Source organism: Myxine glutinosa, chromosome 2, assembly GCF_964187855.1.
Source record: "Myxine glutinosa chromosome 2, kmMyxGlut1.1, whole genome shotgun sequence".
Lineage (NCBI taxonomy): Eukaryota > Metazoa > Chordata > Myxini > Myxiniformes > Myxinidae > Myxine > Myxine glutinosa.
Window position 1 is genome coordinate 88,753,365 of NC_136262.1, and position 12,582 is coordinate 88,765,946.

At 48.7% G+C, this 12,582-nt stretch overlaps 1 protein-coding gene across 2 annotated transcripts in view; it reads left to right on the forward strand.

Moving 5' to 3' along the window:
• The first annotated feature begins 1,257 nt into the window (after positions 1 to 1,257).
• LOC144890618 (uncharacterized) overlaps positions 1,258 to 12,582 on the forward strand; it is a 33,949-nt gene continuing 22,624 nt past the window's right edge. Inside the window, exon 1 of one of the 2 annotated variants that reach the window (XM_078771204.1) lies at positions 1,258 to 1,458. In XM_078771204.1, coding sequence (XP_078627330.1) covers positions 1,440 to 1,458 — 19 coding nt within the window. In that variant the 5' untranslated portion in view covers positions 1,258 to 1,439. The remainder of the gene's footprint in view (positions 1,459 to 12,582) is intronic. The other variant, XR_013622319.1, reaches the window with a different exon arrangement.

The following is a 12,582-nucleotide window of genomic DNA, read 5'->3' on the forward strand; positions in this document are numbered from 1 at the left end:
ATGCGTGCAAACAACAACAAAAAAAAACTTTGAAACCACGTGGCAGTAACGACCACAGAACCCCCCCCCCCCCCTCTATTTACATGAAATGGTTTGGTCCATTGGCAACGACCACAGAACCACCCCCCCCCCCCCTCTATTTACATGAAATGGTTTGGTCCATTCGCAAAGCCAAAGCGAACGGCTTGCGAGTACGGTGACCATACCTTGGGAACCACTTGTCCGATTAATTTCAAACCTCAAAAAGGCACATCCTCGGGTCCCCAGCAATATACCTGGCAAGTTTCAAGTATATCGGACCGGTAGTTGTCGAGAAACAGCGGTCACAGACAAACACACACACACACACAGACACATACACACAGAGATTACTGGAATTATAGATAGACTAGGGCGTGCCCGTACGTGGGTGCAAAAAAACATGCGTGCAAACAACAACAACAAAAAAAAACTTTGAAACCACGTGGCAGTAACGACCACAGAACCCCCCCCCCCCCCCCTCTATTTACATGAAATGGTTTGGTCCATTCGCAAAGCCAAAGCGAACGGCTTGCGAGTACGGTAGAACCCCCCCCCCCCCCCCCCCCCTCTATTTACATGAAATGGTTTGGTCCATTCGCAAAGCCAAAGCGAACGGCGAACGGCTAAATCGCCATAGCTCGGTAACTACTTCTCCGATTAATTTCAAACCTTGAAAAGGCACATCCTCGGGTCCCCAGCAATATACCTGGCAAGTTTCAAGTATATCGGACCGGTAGTTGTCGAGAAACAGCGGTCACAGACAAACACACACACACAGACACACAGAGATTACTGGAATTATAGATAGACTAGGGCATGCCCGTACTATATATATATCTAAAATTATATCCCCCCCCCCCCCCTCTATTTACATGAAATGGTTTGGTCCATTCGCAAAGCCAAAGCGAACGGCTTGCGAGTACGGGTAAATAAATCGCCATAGCTCGGTAACTACTTCTCCGATTAATATGAAACCTTGAAAAGGCACATCCTCAGGTCCCCAGCAATATATCTGGCAAGTTTCAATTAGATCGGACCCGTGGTTGTCGAGAAACAGCGGTCACAGACAAACACACACACACACACACACACACACACACACACACACACACACACACACACACACACAGAGATTACTGGAATTATAGATAGATGCCCATCGTCTACGTGCCACACGGTGTCGTCCCAAACATTGGTTAATGATTTACCTGAAAAAAATGTGTGAACATCCGTGACGCTGACGGACCATTTGCAAAGATCGATGTGACCTCGTCGCCAAGTGAACAATAAGAAGAAGAAGACGGAAGCAAAGTGCGGAGGAAGAGGAAGCCTTAACGAGAGCGCACCGAGGGCGCGCGTTCTGTTTTGATGAAAGTCGACAGTGACCGCGAAACGCTTGTACGTTTCATTGGAAGAAGATGAAGCTGATACGGAGACGTAAGTGAACGGGCATTTTAAACCTTAATACGGTTTATATATAATACACATATATAAATTATAAGAGATAAGGAAGATGTTACGTACGTAATATGCTAGGCGTGCCACGTCAAAGTCCAGTGTGAGTAAAACAGGCGAGACGGGTCACGAAAGAAGAGAATGTTCTATTACGTTCTATTCAATTGGACAATTTAGAGACTTAACTACTATATTGATATTATAAGATCCATCTCCACACATTGCGTATTAAAAACTGTTGGGGGTGCAAATGACGATTCAAATTAGGGAGGGAATGATAGAGAGGGAAGAAAAAGTATGGAAGGTGAGGGAAGATGTGGAGAAACTATTGTGGAGGAAGGGGGAGAAAGGGGAGGGGTGGGGGAGCGTTTCCTAGGAAACATGGGCTACCGGGAATGTGGAGAGGGAAGAGGGAATCAAAAAGTTCATTTTGCATACATAATATATAGATGGATTCTTCCACCATAAATGATCGTTCTAGATATAATATATCCTTGCTTAAATGGTCCGAGATGAGGATAGTTTAAATTCTGACGATGAGAGAAGTTGTGACCTTGTTTGGACTAAACCTCATCATGCTCGGACATTGTCATCATAACGCAAATCAAATCCTGATCCGATCTGAGGTTAAAAACTTCACCATTTCCTTTGCATTTTGAAAGTGCTGCTGATGGAGTGTACAGCATCCGGGATCGAGGGACCGCCTAAGCAAACACCTCTCGAAGAGTGAAGACACCTGGACCATCACGTCAGACTTGTTATAATGGCGCAGAATCAAAATCGAAAGTTGAGTCCTGTAGGGTAGAGTGTTGAGTCCAGTACCCTTGGTTCACCGAATATGCATAACAAGACCTTATGGTACGGACTCCATGCAGTTTGACTTGATTCGAGCTGAAGATTGGTCGGTTGTATGGCAGATACCTTTTAATACCCAAAAATGCACAGCGCTCCATCTTGGAAACGGTGACAGTCGGGAGATTGCGCACACACTTGACCTGGGATACTTTGAGACCTGGGAGGACTCTGTTCCACCTTCTTGAACCCATATATGGAGATAACCAACAATAACGTGTTAAAAATAACAATAACAACAACAATAACTTTTACCAATAGATGCAAAAATCTAGTACAATTTATTTTGTGCCCAAGAATATATATTTATACCAATACCAAGCCAAATATCTATATTATATTGTTGTGGTTTTGCGATAAAGGCAAACCCCCTATAGTTAATTGCACGACAACATGTAGCCTGCAGTAGTTAGTTATTTCTTATTAAATGTAAAGATTAGCTCCGCTCCCAATGTTTAGTAATCCACACCAATATGCGTTGAGTTAGGCAGGATTTCAAACCTCCGTGTGGTTGAGGGAAGACATTTTCATGTGCAGGGAGGCGTGGCTAAAAGAACAGGCCATGTGACCAATGACAGGTAAACAGCAGGCGACCAATCAGGTCGAGCCCACATGAGCAAGCGACCGATGTGGGGCCGTGGAGACGTCACCGGCAGGCGACCAATGGTGGGTTGTAAAACCTCCCCGAATGAAAGAGGGAAGGCGGAATGGAACCTTCCTAAAGGAGGTGGGAGGGAATGGCCGCATGTGACCAACCGCGGCCAATGGGAGGCTGTGGAACATTCTGGAAAGCCTTTAGGGTCAGATATAAACCAGGGCTCATTGCATTTCAAACTCTCTCTGATCCGGCCACCCTCTCTGACCTGCAAGCTACGTCTCTCGTCGTTCGTCTTGAAGCTGGCTGTCCAACGTGCTGGTTCGTCCTTCCTGCGCTGAAATCCATCCGTCCTGGATCATCGTTCGTGCGGACTTCGAAGCGGCGGTTCGTCCTCCGGTCCTCCAAGCTGCGCGTCCGGATCGATTTGTGTGCTGCGCACGGGAGCTGGCGGACCCAAGTCAGCGTCCGCACGTCCATCGGTACGAGTTTAACCGGTGTGATTCATTCCCTGTGTGAGTGAGCAAGGCGCCTGTTGGGATTAGGTTCGGTAAGGATTGTTCAAACTGCCTCTCGTCTCTTTTTCTGTGCCTTGTAAATAAATGGCGTGTAAATTTTGTTGTTTTCAACCTATTTGTATTGTCTTTTCTTTATTGGCCTAGCATCGTCCGAAACCGAATTTGACTACTCAGTCAGGCCCATCAACCGCAATTCGTCCCGCGCAAAACCGCTCAGCACACTCTATCGGAACTGGGTGTGAATTGCGAGGGGGTTCAATACCCTGTCTTTCTGGCCACGTGTCTTTGAAGGTATTTGGGTGTCGTGACCAGTAACCCTTCAGTGCGTGGCTGGGAGATTGGCGATTGAAGTTGCTTCACACCTCGTCGGGCGTGAACTTAGTCACGCCCGACGACACTGTGGACTCGGAGTCTGAGGGGAAACGGGGTCATAAGCCCCCTCTTAGTACGTCGACAGACCCGGGATCCACAATAATATTCTCCGTAGGTGATTCTGTCTGTCTGTCTGCGATACGTTTGTCCGGGGGAGTGGCTACACCTGGTCTGAGAGCTACAACGTCCACACATTGATGAATCACTCTGCCTGTGAAACACCAGGATGACCGTTTACAGCTGGGTCGGGTTTTGAACCCAGGTGAGATTGCTTGGTAGGTGTGTTCGTACCTGTCGGCCATCCTGTCAGCCCAACGCAAGACGGGTGACATGATCCAGATATTCACAAGTTTAAATGGCTACGACAGGATTTCTCAAGATAATTTTTTGTAAAGGCAAGATACCAACCCGTGAGAGGTCACAAATGGCAGTTTTCTTTTTTAATCAGAGAGGCAGACTGAACCACCTTTAGAGGCCATTTTTCCCCACAGAGCAGGAGTTGGCCTTTTTTTGGCACCGTGGTCCCCTTGCTTTTTCACAGCCGGATGCACTTCTTGCCACCAACCCTGTTAGTCGCCCCTTGTGACACACAAGGAATTACCAGTGAACTGGTACTCAATTTGCCGACCTCGGAAGGATGACAGGCTGAGTCAACCCCCCTGGTGTTAATTCAGCGATCGACCGGGATTCGAACCCAGGATCCTGGGATCCCAAGCTGGCACCCTAACCGCTAAGCCAACACCAGAGAGGGAGACTAAGCATCATGACAAGGATTCTTAGTTGATAGATCACTACTGATTGGACCATCATAAAAATGCAGTCAGGACCCTAACGTTGAAGGCATTTAACACTCTTACATCATCACTGGAAATGCAGGCATCAAAAGTATGAAATTGCTCTATCAAAAGTATGAAATTGCTCTATCAAAAGTATGAAATTCACAAATAACAGAATAATCTACAGGATGAACCATCCCTTGCTTCGATTAATATATATACTGGATGAACATACATACATACATACATACATACATACATACATACATACATACATACATACATATACATACACACACACACATATAGAGTGCATTCAGAAAGTATTCAGACCCCTTCACTTTTTTCACATTTTGTTATGTTGCAGCCTTATGCTGAAATCGTTTCAATTCATTTTTTCCCTCATCAATCTACACTCAATACCCCATAATGACAAAGAGAAAACAGGATTTTAGAAAGTTTTGTAAATTTATTAAAAAGAAAAAACTGAAATATCACATTGACGTAAGTATTCATACCCTTTGCTATGACACTTGAAATTTAGCTCAGGTGTCTCCCATTTCTCTTGATCATCTTTGAGATGTTTCTACACTTTGATTGGAGTCCACCTGTGGTAAATTCAATTGATTGGACATGATTTGGAAAGGCACACACCTGTCTATATGAGGTCTCACAGCTGACAATGCATATCAGAGCAAAAACCAAGCTATGAGGTCGAAGGAACTGCCTGCAGAGCTCAGAGACAGGATTGTGTCGAGGCACAGATTTTTGGGAAGCCTACAAAAAAAAATTCTGCTGCATTGAAGGTTCCCAAGAGCACAGTGGCCTCCATAATTCTTAAATGGAAGAAGTTTGGAACAACCAGGACTCTTCCTAGAGCTGGCCGCCCGGCCAAACAGAGCAATCGGGGGAGAAGGGCCTTGGTAATAGAGGTGACCAAGAACCCGATGGTCACTGGCTGAGCTCCAGAGATCCTGTGTGGAGATGGGAGAAACTTCCAGAAGGATAACCATCACTGCAACACTCCACCGATCTGGGCTTTATGGCAGAGTGGCAAGACGGAAGGCTCTCCTCAGTGAAAGACACATGAAATCCCACAGAATCTTGTTTCTCACAGTCTGAGAGTCCTTTATGTGCTTTGTGCTTTTTTGCAAACTCCAAGCGGGCTTTCATGACAAAATGTGACAAAAATTATTTTCACATAACAAAATGTGAAAAAAGTGAAGGGGTCTGAATACTTTCTGAATGCACTGTATATATATTCGCACTATATATATTCGCACTATTCGCACTATCTATATAATAATAGCGTAAGGACTCGACTTTGTTATCCCTTTTACGCCGCACCCAGTGACCCGATGCCCACGGCACTAATGGATTTACGATCTACGAACCGCGCTCTTTGTTTATCACGTACAGACATACTCGAAAAATCTGAATTAGCCGACGTTGGGGCCCAAAAGCATCCGATTAACTGCCGATACGACGCCATCTTACGACGCCATCATATTGGCGTCTGCTGGGCGAAGGCGAAGCAAGCCGTCCGCTGATTGGACAGGCGAAGGCGAAAGCAAGCCGTCCACTGAGTGGACAATCCAGAGCATGCATTTGTGCCGGTGTCAGCGATCGTTGTTCATATACGCACTCTTCATTCTCATCTTTCTTCCTAACTCTTACTCGGACAAGCAAATCCCCTATGCCATCCATAATGATACACTCTATCCATACACCACATCCTCCCTTCCGTGGATGTTCCACGGGTTTCGGCTAGGTTATAAATATTTGTATATACACACACACACATACATATATATATATATATATATATGTATATGTATATATATATATATATATATATATTGTTGCGGATATGGGATTTGCATCCATCCATATCCGCTTGTAAATATTCCCCTATTTCCTCAATACTTCCCAACTATCCCCAATCCCCCATTCCCTAGTCCCATTTTCTGTAAACAACACTCTGTAGACCCGACCTCCCCCTATTTCCCCCCATTAAATGTCGCATCCAGGTCCACCGCATCTCACGTAGACAACTATAGGACATCTTGCTAGTTATTCTTAGTCTATGTCAGTTAAGGATTCGTTTCCATTAATTCTGACCCTTCGTTGCACCAGAATGTGATTGTATGGCACCGTTAGGAAGTTGAGGACCTCCCAATACCTCGCCGCAGCTCTTCCTCACCGTTCAGAAACAACAACAATGGCAGCGGCGTGCACAGGGAGTGCGCGTCCTCACTCCGGCTTGGTTGGTAGGGGGTGTTGGGAGGGCACGAGGCCTTCCCCACGAGCCGCCATCAAACATGTGCTCGACGGGGTTACCAAATAGGGGCTCCCTGTCAGCTCCTCGTCAAGGGCGGAGCCCGGTAACCCCCGCACCCAATGGAAGCGGCGGACCGGTCCCATCTGGGGCGGAGCCAACCAGCCGAGGGCGTGTCACTCCCCGTTGAGCATGCGCAGCCGAGGGAGTGGTGACGTCAGAGGCGCGCTGAGCTTGAAGCAAGAGAGACGTCCCTTCCGAGCGCTGTGCCACCTCCCCGCATCTCTGGACTGGACCGTGCTTTATCCTGTCCCTGAGCCAAGGTGCACCTTGTGCTATCGACTGCCTGTCCCTTCCTGCCATCAATCCCTGTGTAAGTCAGCCTTGTTCCGTTTGTCTGTGGTCTGTCTGGGATAAGATAAGATTGTATTTAAGTGCCCATCTCTTCTGTGTCTTTTACCTCACTCTACCTTGTAATCTACCCCTTTTCTCCACCACTAATTATACCCTCCTCCGGAGGTCTTGAGAACTGTACCCCTTGCGTCGTTTCATTTATCCCAGTCGTTGTGTCCTTTCCAATCATTGATTTAGCGTAGCGCGATTTGGCCAACGTTCGGGTGGAATCGGGTGAGTTGGGGAAGAATCGGGGGAACTGTTAGGTCGCGGCAATACCACCGCTCGGTAAATAACATCTAATCCGCGATCCGTAACAATTGGTGTCGAGGAGTGAGATACGAGGCCCGAAGCGCGCTTAACGCGCTCAAAATTACAAGCAGTTGGAAATTGTTTTTTTTTTAAGGAAAACCCGAATTTTGAAAGTCGCGCTATGGCAGATCAAGACGGCTGGGTTCCGGTAGAGGAGAGTGAGGCAGGGTCGATCCAGGACCAAATTGAGGGACAAGAGGAGAGCGAAGCAGTGAGGGCGGCAGGTTCGCAAAATGGCGTCCTCGCGCACGAGGTTTCGGGCGCACAAGATGGCGTCCTCGCGCACGTGGGTGTAGCGGCACCAAATTTTGCCGCGCCCGTGACCGTAGCAGTACCAAATTGCGCTGCGCCCGTGGTCACGGCAGCCGAGCCAGAGATGCCAGAGTACATGCGAGTCTTTATGATTCAAATGATGGCAAAAATAGATGCTCAGGGGGAGCGATTGGAGGGCCAAATGGGGGTAATGGGGAATCGGATGGATGCTCAGAGTGAGCAAATGAGGGCTGATAGTGAGCAAATGAGGGCTGATAGTGAGCGATTGGGGGGCAGAATGGGGGGCAAAATGGGAGAAATGGGGGAACGGTTAGAACAAAGGATGGGGTCCAATAGCGAGAAATTGAGGGATGACATGGGGGCCCAGATCGGAGGGTTAGGGAGTAGAATAGAGGGATTAGACAATAGATTAGGGGAAATACAGGAGGGGTTAACGGGGGTAGAAAACAGAATGGCCGCTCAAGAGAATCAAATGGAAGGGATGAAAAAGGGGTTGGAGGGGTTAGAAAACAGTATGGAAGGCAAATTGAGGGACATGAGGGACCAAACGGAAAGGGAAGTTTAAAAAATGGGGCAGCAGATAGAGGGGGTCAGAATGGGGGTAGAAACTAAATTGGATGCTCACAGGGAGGAAATGGAGCAGATGAGGGTGGCATCTGGGCAGGAGATGCAAGTGATGGGAGAAGAGATCAGAAGAGGTGTGAGTGAGGAGGTCGGAGGAGTGCGCGAGGAGGTGAGGCACTGTAAGGAGCGCATGGAGAAGGAGGTGAGAAAGGGGACTGTAAAATTGCAAGGTGGTATAGAGGAGTTGACGCTGGGAGTAGAACAACTGACAGTGGGATAAAAGGAGTTGGGGGACCAGGTAAAGAAGAACACAGCGGTAATAGAGGGTTTAAAATCGACACAGAAGGAGATGAAAAAGGACGTTGGGGTAATTAAAAAAGAGTGTCAGACGGTACATGAGGACCTGACGAGGAAAATGAACAAGGTGGTAGAGGTGATGGAGGTTAAAGAGCGGGAGGTGCGGGAGCATATAGAAAAAAATAAGGTGGAGTTAGAGGAAGAACTTAAGGGGGCGCACGAGGAGATGAAGGAGGTGAAGCAGAAATTAGAAGAAGTGGAAGAAGGGGTGAGCGAAATTAAGAAGCGACGGAGAGAGGATAAGAAAGAGATAAAGGAGGAAGTAAAAGAATTGGTCCAAAGTCTGTGTTCGGATCGTGATGATGTGCTCATTAACCGGATGAGGGATTCGCAGGTGATGGAGGAGAAGCGAAGAGAAAGAGGACCCGGTGTAAGTGGTGACCAATATGGTCGTGTGTATGATGCGCCAGGTGATTTAATAAGCTTGGGGGTCGAGATGGACCCGGATGTTCGTGAGAGGCCAAGAGTGAGGTGTATGGCTGGTCCGGAGGGTATGGAACGAGGGTGCGAGCGAGAGGGTCCGGTGATGGGAGAGGTGCGAGTGAGCAAGGTTGTGGTGGTATGGAATGGGTAGCGGGTTGCGGAAGTGTGACCCATGCATCGACACCAACAGGGGTAGTTTTTAGAGGGACAGGGGAGGCACGGGAGCCCCTTGGGGGTAATGTACTGTGGGGGCCCGGCCGGTTCGGCCCCGCGCTGACCCCGCAAGGGGCGACGCACGGGGTCCGGCAGGCGGGCAACGACTCACATACGAGGTGGTCCCACAAGGTCCCACTCGCGCCGTATGACGGTGGGTAAGGGTGGCATCCCTGCCACCCTTCCCATGATTGGGGGCAAATGCGCTATAGATTAGGGGGTTGATGGCAGTGAAAACTAGCCCGGGTGGGTTAGGATATTGTGTGTAGGGCCCTAGAAGATGACATTAGGTAACGTTAAGGTTAGTTAGTGACAAGGATACCTGTAGAGGGGACGCAGGTAGATTAGAGTGGATGATAATGACGAGGGAGTGCAATAGTTTAAAGGGACGACTGGGAAGCGCAAGTTTCAGAGGGGAGTAGTTAGATGAGATGATGCTGTGTGAGAACTGGACAGGTGTGTGGAGCAGTGTATGAGTAGTGAGTGTTGTGGATCAGCGCGAATGCGCTTGGGGGAGAGAAGGGTGCAGGCGGCACCAAGTATGAGAGCACAGGTGTGCAAGTACAGGTGTGTGGAATATATGGAGCAGAGAATGAGTGGTGTGGAGAGAGTTGGAGTAAGTGGTACGGAGTGGTGTGCATGGTGCGAAGGTGTGGATGGGGGAAGAGTGGACCCCTTTTCACGAGTACCCGGGGAGGGTAGTTTAAAGAATAGTTAGAAGGTATAGGTAAATTGTGGTTGGATATTGGCATTTGTGGTGCGGTTGCAGAATGGTATTGTGGATGGGTGCATTGGTGTGGTGAAATTGGCTGGTCGTGTGGCCTGTTAGTATGAGTGTGAATGGTTGGGCACTCCGCCACTGTTAGATGTCGGCCAGGTGAGGCCGCAGGTGGGCTCTGGGAGCCGTTAGTGTCAGTGGGTGCCTGAGGATCCCGGGTGTGGATCGGGCAGCCCGTGCCAGAGAGGGCACTGAGGGGGTGAGAGTGCGAGAGGGCCTTCCCCAGTTAGTTAGGTTAGGGTGAGGAGCAGGTGAGCTCGGTAGGCAACAACAGTGGTGGAGGTGTGCAGGTGGGCGGACCAGCTGGGAGCGTCACACGACCCAGCCACCGAAATTGTGCGGGGGCACCGAGTGTTGAATCGGGGGAGTGAGACCCCAACTTGAGAAGCACCACAGTTTGGTCAATGGGAATTGGTTTTTAGAACCCATAGTGTAAGTTGGCCAATGGATTGGCAGGGAAAGACCCCGGGTAATGTAAAGTTGTTAAAGTCATTTAGGAAATAGTTAGGATTGATGAACCTGTCGCACCATACGCAGCCACTTACCTGAGGTGATGATGATGACTCCACACCTGTGTTCCTTTGTTCTGTGTTGCAGGAAAGGAGAATTGCTGTGTGGATTTGTGAGACGCATCACGACGTGGATGAGACATTGGGGTGATTCCATCTCTCCCTCCTTAGGAGGGACTGATGATGAATTGGTGATGGCAAATTTTGATGTTGAGTTGGAGATGGCAAATTTTGATGAGAGTTGGAAATGGCAAATTTGATTGGTTAGGAGGGAGAGAAGACGAATTTGGTTTATGGGAGGAACGGGGAAGACAGTAGGGACGTTTGTTGATGTGTAAAGTAGATGTTTATGGGTAGTGTTGTGTTTTGTGGATACAGTAAGGGGTAAGGGAGGGCCAATGTAGGTTACCTGGTGGGGGGGGTGGCGTACGGTAGGAACGTACCTGTCTCACCTGGTTCCCATGTGCCCCCAGTGTGCATTACCTTATATTGCGTGCACTTTTGCGCCCTTACCACCTTACTCACTTGTCTTATTTTGTCTCCCACCTCCGAGGATCTGGCTTTGGGGCAGAGAGAGAGGAGAGAGAGGTGCTGGCTCCGCAGTTGTGGGCCTGTACTTCCGCTGCTTGCTGCCTGGATCGATACACCATATGGACCGCAATTTTTGTGGCCGCCCACAATGGACCGCAGTTCTTTTGCGGTCAAGCACCACCCGTGGATGTACCTCTGGGTCAACGTGGCACCTATGCCATACAGGTGAACCACTTTTAGTTGGCCCCCTGTCGGCCACAATTTAGAAATGGACGTGGTTGGCGCCTTTCTTTATTTCTAAAGAAGCCAGAAGGCCAAGTGCACTCCATGAAGGCAAGACCAGCGGCAGAACATCGGCCGGCTGCGACACCACCGGTGACCATGGACACTTAATTGTGCATTGTTATTGAACACTTTATTGGTGCACCGGATGGTGCTGACTGCGTATGGGGTGGTGCTTTTGGTGCTTGGACGGGGTGCTCTGCACATTATTAAAGGCCGTAGGGCCACAGGGCACTCGTGGGTTGGTGTATCGATGCTGGCATGCGTGCTCTCCCTATGCATAACATCTGCATGTGTTCCTCAAAGAACAGGTCCTGGATCGTAGTGTAAATATCAGTCTTGTATAAATGATGCTCCCTACCGGCTGTATGTTTAGTTTGAGGATGCTTTCCGCGATTTATTTATTTATTTATTTTTATTTTTTTTTGTATACAAGATCGAGGCTCGTGAAAGAGCGAACATTAATCACACAGAAAGACAAACCGACACATAAAACATATAACATCGGGAGCGGTAGACAAGATGGGGAGAGAGGGGGAAGGACGCAAACACAACATTTGAGAGCAGGGACCGAGAGACATGGAGACATCGAGAGATCTGAGAGAGGGCGAGGGCTTTGGGGGGGGGGGCATGGGAAGGGGGCGGTGGGAGAGGTATAAAACATATGGACACTGCCAGGACTTCCAGGAAAGAAGTTGGAATTTCAAACAAGGTGGATCTGGGGTGAATTAGCGGGGGTAGAAAAGATCAAGGTTTTGGATGGGGGAAGATAAGAGATGGTGGTGAACAGCTGTTTTAAAGACCTGGAGAGAGGAGTGGGATTGAAGGGAGTGAGGGAGTTTGTTCCAGAGGCGGGAGAAAAGAGGAATGAAAGAGTGAAGGTGAGCAGAGAGCCGAGATTTCGGCAGTTTAACCATCAGAGGGTTGCTGGCAGATCTTGTGCGACCTGTAGGAATATTTGGGGGACAGAGCACAGAGAGAGCTGGGGGTGCAAGGCCGGAGAGGAGTCGGTAGAAGACAGAAAGACCACCTACCTGCCTGCGGTGAGTGAGTGAAAGGCCCTCAGAGATAGCTTCATCG